General features: G+C 38.2%; 1 protein-coding gene across 1 annotated transcript in view; it reads left to right on the forward strand.

The window, feature by feature from the left end:
* galntl6 (polypeptide N-acetylgalactosaminyltransferase like 6) overlaps positions 1 to 16,673 on the forward strand; it is a 261,879-nt gene that overhangs the window by 231,264 nt on the left and 13,942 nt on the right. The window contains exons 8-10 of the mRNA XM_048196695.1: positions 13,262 to 13,379; positions 15,311 to 15,418; positions 15,847 to 16,068. Of these exons, the coding sequence (XP_048052652.1) occupies positions 13,262 to 13,379; positions 15,311 to 15,418; positions 15,847 to 16,068 (448 nt within the window). The remainder of the gene's footprint in view (positions 1 to 13,261; positions 13,380 to 15,310; positions 15,419 to 15,846; positions 16,069 to 16,673) is intronic.

Consider the following 16,673-nt stretch of genomic DNA (forward strand, 5'->3'; position numbering starts at 1 on the left):
CTCTCAGACTGGTCACAGTCAATGGCAGGCAAGGATAACAGCACAATCCTATTTCCATATATTACAGACCTTTATTGGCCCTTTATTCATTAGAGATGGCTTTCTATAATGGGGTCACATTGTCCCATATCTTCTGCTTTTCTCTGAGGAGGAAATGAATAATGGATTCATGGTGCACATATGGTTTAATAGTGATTCACAGTCTTTCACACATACGCCCTTGCTTGGCGTGTACAACACCTTGAACTCACAAAAATGTGCAAATGCATGAAGTTTCTCTCCAGGTATAATGGGATTCCTGGAAAGTATGATAGATGACAATGGACTCAATCCTTTCTCCACCTTACCATCTCTGTCTCTTTCTGTGTCTCTTTCGCTTTATGCATACTCTGACCTTGACTTCAAGGAAGTACATTGAAAATCATTTCCCACTACAAATCTCTTCTAAGTCCCCCACAGTTTCGTGAGTCTTTAACCATTTAATACGCAATCGCACAATAGGATTCAGAAAGCGATGATTATGCCTGAACTCGCTCGACTCCCACCCACCATTCAAGCGAGATTGGACATTTCCAAATGGAGGTCTTTTCTACTGAGAATAGAAATCTTCCTGCTGAATTTGCCAGGGAAGGGAGTAAATAGTGGATTTATATTTATGGAAATCACAGGGACAGAAGGGATGATGGGAGAGAGAGAGAGAGAGACAGAGAGAGAGAGAAAAAGGAAAAGCTGATGAGCTCCTCAGCCTGTGTCCTCTTTGCTCCACAAAGACATTTAAGCTTCATAAATGTTGTATTTGGGGAGAACTTAATTGGATTTATGTTGCTCAGGCCTTGAATGCAAATTGTGATTGGCATCTGCGAGGCTGGCATTTTTTTCCATGATTGAAAGGGAAAGGGGGGCCTAAAGAAGGGGTGTCCAGAATGAAGGCGATGCAAAAATGTGCTGTTTTCTTCTTTTTCTGCCAGAAATGCTTTGAATTAGGAATGGGTCATGAAGGTTGACTAGATGTTTTCTTAAACATTTTTTTGTGTGTTTTTAGCATTAGATATTTTCAACAGTTGCGTTATAATTAGTGTGCTGACAGCTTGTTGTGGTTTACCTTTTAGACAGTTGCATCTTAACATGAACCCCTTTTATATCACTGTAGTGCAACAGCCATACAGCCATGGATGTTTTAGGCTGTTGTGTCGGATCCTGCATTGTTTTTGGAGTGTAACATCTAGAGATTTTTTTTTTCTTTTTTAAATGAGAAAGTTAAAAATGACCCAAATATTAAAAATGCATATTGAGAGCATAATAAAGGAGAATTACACTAATTTATATATGTGTAATATGTATAATATATAATGTATTTATTACACTTCCAGTCAGAGCAGAACTTAGGGGCCCCTGGGCTTGAGTTTACATTTGGGCCCTACCTACGCTACAAATGACCTCAACTAAAAAATAATTATGGAGTAGCTCAAAATACACAAAATTAAAATATTCTTTGAAAATTAAAATATGCTTTGATAGAATTTGTTCTCAGTTGAGAGAAGATCTAAACCCTGAAATAACACTGAGCAAAAAAGCAGAGATTTATTGTCATATCTATGTCAGATTCTTAAATTTAATCAATAAATTCAATCAAAATAAAAAGACACTGTTTGGCTATTATTAATCAAATAAAATCAATATAAACAAAACCCTTCTTTGGATTTATACCCGTTTAATGCAGCTCAGACGTGGCATGAATGGATTTACACAGCAATTATAATTATTACATAAATGATGTGAAAAGATTAATGTTTTAAATATAACATTTTTAATGTAGAAATATTGAAATGATTGAATGATTGATACTTTTTAAATATGAAACTAAAACTGCCAGTAGTTGGCAGCAAGTCACTATCTTAATGAGTGAGTTGAATCCTTCATTCAACAGATTTGTTCAAAATGTGAATACATTTAACTTAGCAAATGACTGTATTTATGAATGGGTAGCCTATTGAATCATTTACTTGTTCAAATACGTTGACTCTTTGATGACCAAAATGCCGTGTTGCTCCGAGACACAGCGGTTCTGCTGTTTGTTCTATTTTCTTTGAAGGAGCAAAAACAATATGTGAAAAATAGAATATGTCTAAGTAACTCAGTAACTTGTTGTTTATTGAACTGTTGTATAAAATCAATATCACATTTGCACTCACAGCACTCTTACTTGAGCTATAACTCCTATATGTTATAAATATAAAAAACAGGAACTCATTAAATGGATTTTTTTTTTTTTTTTAAATCATTTTAATGACATTTCTGCCCACTATAGTGTGTTGGCATTGAGACAGGAGAGAGCACTCAAAACTCTTCAGATAGCAAAATTTTGTGCAAAATTAAGAAGAAGTGAGGCATGAGCATATGCAAATGTATCAATATCTTTCTAAATGTGTGCTGTTTTGGGCTAAAAGCCTTAATGGAGCTGTTTGAAGTAGCCATGTAATCACAAATAAATCAAGGCAGACCCAATTCAATGCATGTGTCTTGCTTCTGTGTGAAATAATGATAAATACTAGTTTACAGCATTTGATTATGGCCTCAAAGCTCACAGTCATAGGCTATTAGCCCCAGCCTCCCCATTTATAGCTTTTCGCTCGCACTGGCCCAGCAGTGAAATTGTGACAAACAATTTCTGACTTGCATAACTGAACAAATCAAAGAAACATAAATGGGTAAAGGCTGGGCTGGGTGGGGCCCATAGGCTGAAGCCCAGTCAAGCCCAATGGTAAGTCCAGCCATGCTTCCCGTCAACAGTTTGGAGATATGTTTTTCAAAGAATTTGCATATATGCTCACCAAGGCTGCATTTATTTGATCGAAATACTGTTAAAACATAATACTGAGAAGTATTATTACAATTTTAAATAGGTGTTTTTAATTAGTGTAATTTAAAATGTAATTTATTAATTTCATATGGATTCCTTTGGAACAATTAGTCGACTAGTCATTCATTCAACCCACCAGCTCATCATTTAGGTGACAATACAGTTGGTGTCATGAACTAACAATGAACAATACTTTTAAAGCATTTATTAACATTGGTTAATTTCTACATGTACTAATACATTTTAACATTTAAGGTTGTGTTGAACATTAATTAATGTACTGTATATTAAATTAACATGAATTAACAGTGAACAATAGTATATTTAGAATGAACTTATTAAATGTTGTAAACATTGTTGTTCATTGTTAGTCTGTGAGACTGAATCCTCTATGTTAACAAATTGAAGCTTATTGTAAAGCGTTTCCAAAATTGTGTTTTTTTGCACGTCCTTACTTTGAATCTATTTCATGAGAGACAAGGATCGATGTCGGCTGCTCTTGGGGGCCTGCTCTGAAGGACTGTCTCCAACCAGCCTGAACAAATGATTATTTGTATTAGGATGAGCACAAAGCAAAGAGATCCTTTAACTTAGAGCCCAGCCGTGGAGGACAGACACATGGAGCCACACTGACTGACAGCACATTTGGCTAGAATACAATGCACATACTCCTTTGTCTCTTCCTCTCTCTCCCAGAATAATTAAGTCAAGGAAGCAAACGTCATTGTAACTCTATATGTAAATACCTCTCCCTCTCTCCTGAGGTCTGTTTCCAGAGATTACAGTATTTAATTGAGGAATAACGCAAATTAGTAGTCTAAAACGAGCCTAGTCACAAGACACATTCTCTAAAAATGGCAATTGTGGCAGAGTTTACAGAATTACCTGCACCAATTACCCCTTAGTGTTGCTTTTTATTAGCCTCAGTGGAATCAGCAGACCACCAGGAGGGCTTGTCAACACAGAGCATGCATGTCCTCAGGGAGCCGTTCTGTGTGTGCTTGTATGTGCGTGCGTGTGCATGTGCTTGTGAATTTAGGTTGGTATGCTGAATGGTAATAGAAATGAGAGCAGTGTTGGAGTGGCCAGTGTGCTGTGCGTGAGAAGGTGATGAATGCTAATGAGTGTGAAACAGGGCTGAGAGGTCGAGACCCCACTGAGTCCCTCAAGACCCAGAGAGAAAGCTGCCACAGAGTGTCCTACATACAGACAGAAAGAAGTGTGTATGTGTGTGTGTGTGTGTGTGTGTGTGTGTGTGTGCTTGTTTAACACCTACTGTTTTGAGAGATGTGGAGTGACAGTAATTTCCAATCCTTGCTCAAAGCATTCTGTAATCACTCACTCCGCTCCAACTCCACTCTGGGTTTTCCATTTCTCGCTCGCTGTTTTTGATGTCATATCTGGGTGCAAGACATATTAGTTGAAAATTTTTGATGACTAGATATATGATTTTATGACTGTTTTTGAACAGAATATTTGAATTGGCTACACATCTGAGAGAAGAGAGTGATGCATACTTACCTTTACACCATGTCCTAACATGATATAGCGTTAAGCAGATTCTAGATTTTTATTTGTCACATGTAAAATTAAAGTACATTAAATGAGCGTTATCACAAGAAAGCAGTGCGATATGGCTGTACATCAGATTAATAAGACCAAAGATTGCCTGTTTGATATACCCAAAATTAATTATATCTCATGTTTAACCACTATCTACATAAGAGCCAGGGGCAACTTCCCCAAGGACTGGCCGAGATGAAGATGTTCTCTGCGGGTACATGAGCGCTGAACGACCGCTGACGGCCTGGAGCTCGCATCTGCAAAAGAGTCTAAACAAATTGTTTGTATAATGTTTATATATGAGTCACATATTTGAGGTCTAAATAACTACATTCTCACCTAAAACAAAAACTCTTAAAACTACATTTCGTGACACAACAACAGTATTTAAAAAATATGGTGGATTTGCTCGACCGCCATGACAGATGTCAGATTCGAGAACCAGAACTGTTGTGTAACGTGTATAATTTAAAATTAAAAGTTCCTCTTGTATATTAAACGTCCAACATGGCTGACAAAAACTGAATGTGGAAGTTTATAGTCTGATATTTATGACAAATCCCTCAAGTTTCACAAAAAAAATCATAAAAAGCATCCTATCTGATGAAGCATCACAGAAGCCTTTAAAATACAAGGTATGTGTTCTTAGGCCGTGTGTCCACCTAAGCGTTTTTTCCAGCTGCTAGCGCACTTTTTCAATTGTTTTCAATGGGAGCGCCGCGTTTTTTAAACGGCAGGAGCGTAACGAGCCGCTGAGCGTCTTTTTCACGCTCAAGCGCTGAGAGCTCGGCGTGTTTTACTGATCGCCTCGAGTTGAAGAATGTTCAACTTTGAGGAAAACGCTGCGCTCATCACTGTCATTTTTTAGCCAGCCGTCCAATCAGAGTGGGGGAGGGGCGGGACAAATACTACACCGGCCAACCGTCACAACATTCTTGCTGTACAACAACATAAACAAACAGAGAACGGAACAAAATGGATGAGAATTTAATATTACTGCTCTCTGAAAATACATAGCAAAGTAATTTCACATTGTGTGAACATTTTAAGTCTGAAACAAATTACCTGCAAAATCAGTTATAAGTAACAGTGCCATGATATTCCGATATTCCGTAAAAAACGCTGCGCAGCTGAAGCGCTCTCAAGCGCTCACAGATAGGCGTTTTAAGCAGAGCGCCTAGCGTTTTCCGCTGGCTAAACACGCTCTGGTGGACACACGGCCTTAGTTTTGCACTGAGTGCACAACAAAAGAGAACTGTTTTGTGATTGATATCTTTGCTTTCAATGTGACAAATAGTTTGTCGTTTTTTCACATTTGTTAAAGTGAGATAGCTCATCCAAAAATGAAATTTTAGTCATTTACTCACCCTCATGTCATTCCAATCCTGTATGATTTCCTTTTATAAGTAAAACATAAAAGAAGATATTTTGAGATTTTTGTTTTTTGTATGTTTTTGTCCATTCAATAGAAGTTAATGTTAACCAATTTTATTTTCCAAAAATATATTCTTTTGTTCTGCAGAAGAAAATAAGTCTGTAAATAATGACAGAATATTAAAGTTCTCCTATTATCCTTTTTCAAATATTACCTTTCATGCAGTATGTAATATAGCTGTTGAATGTTAAAGGTCTGCAAAGTTTTAAAGATCAAAGTGCATGACAAATAAAGTTATTGTCTCCTAAAAGAATGAACTTCTCAAATGAGTTGTCAACAACTTGTAACTTCCTGTTACAAACCTACATAACAATGTAACAAATTACATAATGCCAAAATGCATAATGCCAGCCTATGGTCTTCACTGGCTGCATGCGAACAGTGTTTACTTTGACCCATCTTCAAACACTGTTGTAGTTGTTGCTGAACGCTGGTATTGATATGGAGAAACCAAACGGCATCTGTTTGTATCACTGTATCAAGCGCTGAGGAAACCTTCGGAGCTGAAATTTAGATATGGTAATGGACTTTTTTACTTCCGACACGCTGTAAGCGGTAGACCAGTCACAACAAACTGGGTCGTCTGACCAATCAGAGCAGAGTAGGCTCTCGGAAAGGGGGTTTTAGAGAGACTGAATCTTCGAACAAACCGTTTTCAGACTTTTTGAGCAATTAGATGATGTTTATTGTATATTATGAGAAAATTAAAGTGTTTTTTGACCTTGGATGCATGTAAACCAACTGTAGGAGACCTCCAAAACAAAATTAGGACCTTTAAATTAGCATAAGGGCCACTATAATTTGGGGTGAATTATATCTTTAACGGAACACTTCATAATTTTTTCCCAGTCATTAATTTTCACAAAAAATAATGAGTACATTTTTGTCTTTCTGATTATGCTTCTCATTTTTGATTTAGTAAAGATTGATTTTAATTTCTCTGATTATACTAATAATTTCCATCTTTCTTTCAGACTAATAGTCTTTTTTTAAACATGGTGGCATTACGGTCTGTTAACATGTTGTGCTGCCATGCATCGGAGCGATCTTAGAGTGAGAGAACACACAACATTGACTTTCACTAATAAAATCCCTCCTCGCTCCAGGCAAAATCACACAGCTCCGCTCTGTGCTCCGCTTTCACTTCGCACTGCATCACAGGAAGGGCTCATCTTGGTAGATTTATACTTCGCTAGGGGGTCTACATCCAGGAGTGGCCCCCTATGTCTCACTCTCTCTCTCTTTATCTTTCTCTCCTTATCTCTGTCTCTTCCTCTGTAGTAAGGTATTTGACCTGGTGGTATGCTTCAGTGGTGCAGAACACTCCTGTTGAGAGGTTTCTCTGCTCCATTCACCTGCCTCTCCGTCACACACACTGACACTACACCACATCGACCCAAACTCTCCTCTCAGATCAGTGCCTAAATAGCCAATCAATACGGCCACCGCCAGCTGTTCCTACATCCTTATATTTACCTCATGCGGCAACCTCACCACGCGAGCGTCTCCCCCCCCCCCCCCCCCCCCCCCGAAGTAATCAGCTCCCTCCGCTGCGTCTGAATGAGACCGAATGTTGAAAAACAGACACATCCTAAATGGACCGTGTCATTGTGCATGCATGAATGCACTGGGAGATGAGAGCGTGCAAATACAATCAAGAGCCTTAGCTGTAGCTAGAGTCATCAAAGAAACTTGTCAAGTCGTCAAAGCTCCCCGGAGCCTGTTGATCGGTCGCTCCAATCATCCCCATCACTGATTCCTGCCTGTCCGGATGTCTAAGTGATTCTATTTCTTTCTGCCTGAGACTCCTAGCTGGGTGCCCAGCTGATCAAATAAACCATCGGCAAACCCTACAGCCAGTGAGCTGGCTAAGCACCCTCACAGTCCATCATCTGCAACAGCCAAGACGCAAATGTCCATTCCAGGACGTCATGTTCCACTATCCACAATATCTGCTGGAGCTGCTGCTGTTGGCGGTGGAGGGGAAAAAAGCAACATGGTCATTTCTCCAGTGGGGTGCTTGTTCCTCCATTAGCTGCCTTAATTGAGTAGACTGTTATATTTCAGCACCTTATTAAATCGGAAGGAAGCAGGCCAGAGAGTATTACGTGAGAGTAAATTGATTTTGGCGCCTTGCTGCTCATCTACTTTGGCTGTCTTTACACAAAACCATTACTCCAATTATTGTTTATGGCTTGCCTCTTTGTCTTTGCTCTCTTGCTCATTCTTGTTCATTCTCCTCTCCTTTCTCTCACTTTTCATCCTTCCATAATATTTTGGCCCCGCTTAGCTTAAGTCCAGTTCCCAGAGGACACAGAACCCAGCAGCACTTTGCAGTTTTCATTCTTGTTAAATGCTGATAATGAGGCTTTCACCAGGCATCCACTTGACATTCACATCATTATTTATTTATTTTTAATAGGACATAATTGAGACTGATATATCAGTATGCATGTTTGTGGGTCTATCTGTCTATTGTTCTGTTTTTTTATTATTATTATTATTATTATTGAGTTCATTCTGTGCCACGGTTTCAGTTTAATGTAACTCCTCTTACAAAATTGGCAAAATCTTAAACAAAATTTTCAAAAATTAACTTTTTTGATGTTTTAAATCATTCATGAGAAATAGCTTCATGAAGTGAACAGCGAGGATGCCAAATAGGAAATGAGGCTGTATTTTGGCAACCGTTTGGCATATTGAAATGATTAAGGGAACTTGAGCAATTTTGGCACAGCAGCACATGCTGGTCAAGAAAAAAAAAATGAGAAGAAATTAATACTTTTATTTAGAAAGGATGCATTTAATTAATCGAAATGACAACAAAGACATTTATAATGTTACAAAGATTTTTATTTCAAATAAATGCTGTTCTTTTGAACAAATAATCCTGATAAAATGGTTTACAGTTTCAACAAAAATATTAAGCAGCAAGACAAATGTTTTCAACATTGATAATAAGAAATGTTTCTTAACCACAAAACTGCAAATTAGAATGATTTCTGAAGGATCATGTGACACTGAAGACTGGTAGTTCTTTTATTGTATTTTTGTTCAAATAGATGCAGCCTTGGTGAACATAAGAAACTTCTTTTAAAAACATTTAAAAATCTTTAAAGGATTAGTTCACTTTCAAATGAAAATTAGCCCAAGCTTTACTCACCCTCAAGCCATCCTATGACTTTCTTCTCTCTGATGAACACAATTGTAGATATATTAATACATATCCTGATGCATCCGAGCTTTTTAACCCTTAAATGCATGACTGTTTTGCCAATCATTCTTACATATTCGGGTCTTTATCGACCCGGATCTATATCTAATATGGATGGATCTCTACCTGTCGTGATAATATAAAACTCCACTGATAATAGATTAACACTTACAGAAGGATAAAATAAATTGTATTTTGTTACATTTTGGAGCTTGAAAGGGCTCCGTTTGAGCAGATGTTTTATGCCATCATCACTGTCCTCGTCAGAGCTCATTTCCCAGTAAATTCAGCAAGTAATGGGCTAGTTTTATGTTTGAGGTCACGAATATGAGCCCATTCGCGATCTCCAACATATTCTCAAAATTATAATTTTCAACATCTTCAAAATCAATATTTCGATCTCTAACCGCTTCACCAGATCCATCCAGTAACAGTCACAGTCATATTTGATTGCGTTTAGTACTTGCTCTGCATTTCATGTGTTTCTTATTTCGTTTTCTTCTGAATGAGTCGTCACTTCAGCATTGTGTTTCAGACATTGCCACCTTGTGGAATAAAGGTGAATTGCACTCATTCCGTCATCTAAGATTCAATTATTGTTGTGCAGAAAAAATATGTGTACACTCATACACACCTCGGGTCATTTGCGACCCTATACAATTTTTACAAAAAATGAATACAAAAATAGGCATTCTTTTATAATTTTTTTTTTTTCTTGTTATATTCTTTATAATAAATTGATTGAGGAATACCAAGAAGGTTGATGTCTAACTTTGAAAAATGAACGAGGAGGAGGGTAGTGAATGATGTCCCGGGTCACTAAAGACCCGAGGTATGCATTTAAGGGATAATGGCAGTGATACTAATGAGTATCAAGCTGAAGAAAGTGCCTCCAACACATCCATCCATCATAAACGTTCTCCACACGGCAATGGGGGTTAATAAAGGCCTTCTGAAGTGAAGCAATATGTTTGTGTAAAAAAAAAAATATCCATATTTAATAAGATATGAAGTAAAATATCTAGCTTCCACCAGACTGCCTTCTGAATTCAACTTACAAAGAAAATAGAACTGGCATTGTGTCAGTTAAGCTTTTTACGTAAGTTGAATAGGGAAGCCGTAGGATGTAGCATAAGCATTTTGAACTGCTTCATAAGTAGAATACGGAAGGCGGTCTGGCAGAAGCTAGATATTTTACTTCATAACTTGTTAAATATGGATTCTTTTTTTTCTTTTTTTTTTCTTTTTACACAAACACATCGCTTCCCTTCAGAAGGCCTTTATTAACCCCCTGGAGCCGTGTGGAGTACGTTTATAATAGATGGATGTGTTGGAGGCACTTTCTTCAGCTCATTGGTGTCACTCACTGCCATTATAAAGCTTGGATGCATCAGGATATTTATTAATATATCTCTGATTGTGTTAATCAGAAAGAAGAAAGTCATATACAAGTAGGATGGTTTGACGGTGAGTAAAGCTTGGGGTAATTTCATTTGAAAGTGAACTAACCCTTTAAGTGACAAACTTTTGAAGATTATTCACTATGTAGGTCTATTGGAAATCAAGAGTTCAGATGCAAAAGTCTCTAAGTGCCATCTGAAATTTTCTTCTAAAATTAGCATTTTTATCAAGCTCATATATTCATGTTCAGTTACTTCACTTTAATGGCAATGAAAATGACCTATTAATTGACATTAAAGTGAAATTACTGAACCTGAACATATGAGCTTGATAAAAATGCTCATTTTAGAAGAAAATTTCAGATGGCATTTAGAGGCTTTTGCATCTGAACTCTTCAAATAATTAATGATTTCTCTGGGCATATTGAAACAATGATACCCATTATTCCTACATAATCGATATCAGGCTTTTTTCTTCATACAAACAATTTAAAGAGGACAATTCGAGAGGCACATCTGTTAATAAATACAGTTGTCAATTTCACTGACTGTGTGAACGCCACCCATGATGAATAAATGAGGCCTGCCACCCGCACCACTACCACCAACAAAAAGTGAAGTGTCCGCCCATAGATCATCTCAGCTTTACCCCCAAAATGCTCAGAATACGGAATAAATAAATCCACCCAAATCCTCTCTCAACCCAGGGCTCTCTGTCGTCTGTGCAATGTGCAAGTGCAGTATATGCATAACCATAATCCCAAAACATGCTGTCATTCCAGCCCTTGCATTACCATATTTCATCCCACTTGCTCTATTAAAAGATTGCACTACTTACTAACAGACACTTTGTACCGCTTCATGTCTGCTTTAGCCAAGTCTCGGGATTCAAATGCCACTGAACAACTGGAGAGATCCATTAAATCCATCAGTATCCCCTCTCAAACCCCATTGGCAGGCTTAAGCCCATAAGTACATGTGATATAACCACTGCATACAAGTTTTGAAAGCACAATAAGCATTAATGAAAAAAGCACAATGAGTAGAACAGCAGCTCATCTGCATGTTTGGTTGACATCTGCTTAACAGCAATCCTCTCTCACTTTGATCTGCCTTGAATTGGCCAATAAATCTCAACGTTTTTGCATAAATGATCTTGACTGGACTATGAGCCTGATCATGTCAGTGAACAGAATTCAGCTTGCAGCTTATGTCTGATTCTACCATCAGGGACTGTTTGCAGATGTAGATTATGATTCACCTTTCAAAACATGGAAGCCTGAGGAGATGCATGAAAGTAAAATGAGCATATTAATTCATGCTATGATGATTCCATGTGTTATATTCTCTGCTTTTGAACAGTGTGATGTGTAGCAGGGATGCCCAATGGACCCTGTCACAATACACACAAACCGTTTGACTATTGACATATTGTAACATTAATACAGTTTTACAGTTTACAAGACCATAATTTATTCCAGTGATGGAATCACTGATTCTTCTCACTGATTTGATGCTCAAGAAACATTTCCTTTTATTATCATAGTCACAGTTACTACAAAAATATTAAACTCCTCTCCATCTATCTATCTATCTATCTATCTATCTATCTATCTATCTATCTATCTATCTATCTATCTATCTATCTATCTATCTATCTATCTATCTATCTATCTATCTATCTATCTATCTATCTATCTGTCTGTCTGTCTGTCTGTCTGTCTGTCTGTCTGTCTGTCTGTCTGTCCGTCTAACTGTCCATCTGTCTCTGTAAGGCATATAAACCCTCAAGCTTAAAGGATTTTTAAACCTTTTCTTCAAAACTTTCTAGCAAGATTCGACAGGCTTTGCTAATTAAAACAGGAAAGCAATAGTTAAAAGGATTGCTTTGAATTTCTATTTATTTTAATTCTACTCCTTTACATTCAAATTCAAATTACAATTCTGCATCCTATTATCTACCTCAATTCAAATTCAATTCAAATGCAACTAAAATATTTTTATTTTAAGAGGCCCTCTCAATTCATTTTTGAATGTCACCCAACCCTCTTGTTCTCAGACTTCACCTAGGCATAGCTGTGCATCATTAATTTTCTATATTAACCTATAATGGACAAAGATATTTGGAATTAGCTACATGAACAAAAAATGAACCCAGAGCATTTGTGTCCACAGAAATTAGTGCTTGCTGACATTAAAAAATGGTTAAAGTATTCACATAAAAGCCTAAAATCTTTTGTACTGTTCTAAAATAAAATTGAATATGTGGACAGTTTTTGGACTATTCATAACAATGTGAGCAGCATGAATCTGGCACTCCATTTGTAAACTCTTTGTCAGTGAAGTGTTAGATTTGCGTTGGAAGCTGTGCAGCTTATTGTGAGTCATGTACATATGGTAAACACTGATCCGCTGACTAGTCGACTGCTTTGCTGTATGACCAGTTCACTAAAAAAGTAAGTAGTGATGCAAGCCCAAGTATATCCACCCACTCATCAATATAGTTTTTTTTTTCCCCTTACATTTGCATTGATTTATTCAACTGAACCCAAAACCACTTGCAAGTGAGAAATATTATAACACAAGTGATTCATCATAAGAATTTTATTGAATGCACTGATTTTATATGAACTGACTTTTGCTCACAGAGTTTCTCCAGGGGTTATTTGACCTTAATTTGTGGTTCTTCCTGCACACTATCCTTCAGGTTCCATTAAAACTTTATCCAAAAAATGCAGTATGAAGTCTTAAGACATGGCCGAGCATGTTGGTCTTTCCACTTCCCGCAGGTCTCCTGTGATGGCCGGAGGCTTGTTTGCTGTAAACCGACAGTGGTTCTGGGAGCTGGGAGGATACGACACAGGCCTTGAGATCTGGGGAGGCGAGCAGTTTGAAATATCCTTCAAGGTGAGTTAAAGCATCTGCGTTGATTCCTGTATGCAGTTCGCTAATAATACATTGATTTTCACAGACTTTTCCAAGGCTGCTTCTTGTTGTTGGCCTTTCAGACCACAATAATCAAATAGAACACAATAAGGCAGTGTCTCACTCCAATGCTTTGTGCAATCCAGACCTTAAAATGGATTCCAAGACACACACTCCAAAACCACATCCAATAGCTCATCGCTCCTGATCCATTGCGAACCTCTAACTATAGCTATACCAAATTCATTTTTCCCACTTAATGTGAAGTGCTCTGTCTGTCTGTCTAGACAGTCTTTTCTCATTCTTTTCAACAATAAAGTCTGAATGAGATTGGACGGCAGAGGTTATTTTCTTCACTGTGTTACTAAGCAAAGAAGCAAAGCCTCAAAGCCAAACGCACACAAGTCGGCCAAAATAAGGCGGCGAAGATAGCAGAGCTGTGAGTCTGTGAGCGTTTGTGTGTATGTGTTTAGACTGGCTAGACTGCTGAAACTAATTAGATTGTGTGATCCAGTGATTGGCTGTGGCTCTGAAGTGATTCGGTTTTGATTAGCGGGGCCAAAACTGGCACCGATGGATGTGAGGAAGTGTTCTATTTATCAGTTCTGACATACCTGCCACCCCACTCTTTTTCATTAGACTCTCACTTGTGCTGGCACTGAACTTTGTTATTGGAACACCATCCTCTGCACCTCTCTAGTAACCATGGCAACCGCAAAAATAGTTTAGAGGCTAAACCGCCTGTTTTGTTTTTTTTTTATCATTATTTCCTTTTTATGCATTTTATTTGTCTATTGCTGCTAGAAAGTTGTTTGGCTGACCTTATTGAAATATGGTAGTAACATACCAAACAGCTCTCCATTTGAAAACTTTAAGATAGCTGGTATTGTACTACAGTGTCTCCTTCAGAATCCAATGTGCAACTACAAACTAAAATAAAAGCTGGGGCTGATTGGGCTTGGCGTCATACCATTGATTGGTTGCCTGCCACACTCCGTCCAAGTTTCATCCATCTGTTCGTTGTAGGCAGCTTTCTAAATGCAATTCAAGTCTTCTTAATATCTAAAGTCCTGCCATGGCTGCCTTCCTCCATGCTTTATGATAAAACACGCTGTGAGAAAAATGTGAAAATTATTCCTCAAACTTCATTTGTTACATGGCTCCCTCGTTTATCCTCAAATGAGGGATCTGCAGGGGCTTTTTCTCGCTCTCTTTGTAGCACTGATGTTTCAAATGATTCTCTCCCCATAACGATGGGGTCTGTGAAGTTAGCTTGACCGCTAACCCGCCGCCTGGCAGGAGAGATAGGTCTGTGCGGTTTGATATCTGCAGAGAGCTCTCTCGGGCCCAGCGGGTGACCGAGGAAGAGAGAAACCATCAGACTCGACTCGTCCGACTAGAAGCCCCCCTCCCTTCAGCTTTCTCACCTCCCTCTGTGTGTCAGTGGCCCTGGCCGAGTCCAAACTCCACCATGTCTGAGCCAATACTCGATACGGACAGGCACTTCAAAGTCTTGGCCTTAGTAGAACAGAAAGAGAGAGACGGGAAGGGAAGCATATTGAACACCCTGCTTTTTTCTTTATCTCTCTTTTCTTTTGGTTTAAAGAGGAAAGTAGAGACCATAAGTGTGAGGCAGTTGGAAAACTCTACTACGTTCCTTCAGTGAATGTGCCAGTCGATCCGTAATTGGAGCCCACGGCGAGGACATTTCTTGTTTCTGGTATGATGTGGAAGCGTAGCAGTATTTCTTGCTAGTCTGTCCACATATTCCCTGGAGCTCACAAAGGATGTGATGCATGAGGCTTTTTTGAGTTTTTTCAACTGTCTAAGAGAATGCAGGATGGAATACACTCTGCATATACTGTGATGTAGTATAAATGTTTGAGTATGTGTGTGCGTATGTGCCTTTTCAGGTGTGGATGTGCGGAGGCAGCATGTATGATGTACCTTGTTCGAGGGTGGGCCACATCTACAGGAAGTACGTCCCCTACAAGGTGCCTTCAGGGACCAGCCTGGCAAGAGTGAGTAGAACTTCCACTATCCTTCCAAATGAGAAAGGATAGAGTGTTTCTCTACAGTGGCCCAATTCTGCTAGTTTATAGTGCTCTAGATTCACAATGTTCCTGAGATGCTCTTATTCATATTCTGCACACATGATAAAAGACAAACTGTAGGGAGAGAACGTCACTCTGCTCTATATATATATATGTATATACATATACACACTATGGCAAATGTGACTAATTAGCATATAGACATTTGCATTATATGACATGATTAAGGAAAAGACATTGGATGGATGGATGGATGGATGGATGGACGGACAGACATTTATATACTGTATTATATACTGTATATATACTGTACTGTACATTATATACTATATATATATATATATATATATATATATATATATATATATATATATTCCCATTAATCCGTCTCACAGAACCTGAAACGAGTGGCAGAGACATGGATGGATGAGTACACAGAGTACATCTATCAGCGCCGGCCCGAGTACCGCCACCTCTCCACCGGTGACCTTACCGCTCAGAAGGAGCTCCGCAAACACCTCAAATGTAAAGACTTCAAATGGTACATGAACACTGTGGCCTGGGACCTGCCCAAATATTACCCACCTGTGGAGCCACCGCCAGCTGCCTGGGGAGAGGTGGGTGAACAATGGCATTATTAAAATTGTGAAGATACCAGGTTTGAGCAAAATGCAGAATTTAATAATTGGTTTTTAGTCTTTTAATTCATGACTTAGAATTTGAATTGAATTAGCGGCACAGTGATGTTAAATGTGAATTTGAATGGGAATGACAGGTAGTGGCATACATTTTATAGAACACAGTAACACAACAGAGAAATCTCAGTAGTTAAACAAGAACAAAAATAAGCAAGAACACTTTTCCATCTTATAAACTTGCTTCATTGAAAATGTTGGAGGATTCTGGGACATTGTGCATTCCTGGTGACAGTATGATGTTTTTGAAAGAAGCCTTTCAAGGCTGCATGTATTTGATCAAAAAACAGTAAAACAGTAATATTGTAAAATATTATTACAATTTAAAATACCTGTTTTCTTTTTTTTAATATATCTGAAAATGTAATTTATTCCTGTGATGGAAAAGCTGAATTTTCAGCAGCCATTACTTTCGTCGGTCACTGTGATTTTGCCAAGTAAGACATGTTCCTGGATCAACATCTTTGTTGATCCTGGAACAACATTCCAATTAGGTTAGGTGCTTCTACATCAATGTTATTCATCTA

This window comes from Megalobrama amblycephala, linkage group LG7 (assembly GCF_018812025.1).
Source record: "Megalobrama amblycephala isolate DHTTF-2021 linkage group LG7, ASM1881202v1, whole genome shotgun sequence".
Classification (NCBI taxonomy): Eukaryota; Metazoa; Chordata; class Actinopteri; order Cypriniformes; family Xenocyprididae; genus Megalobrama; species Megalobrama amblycephala.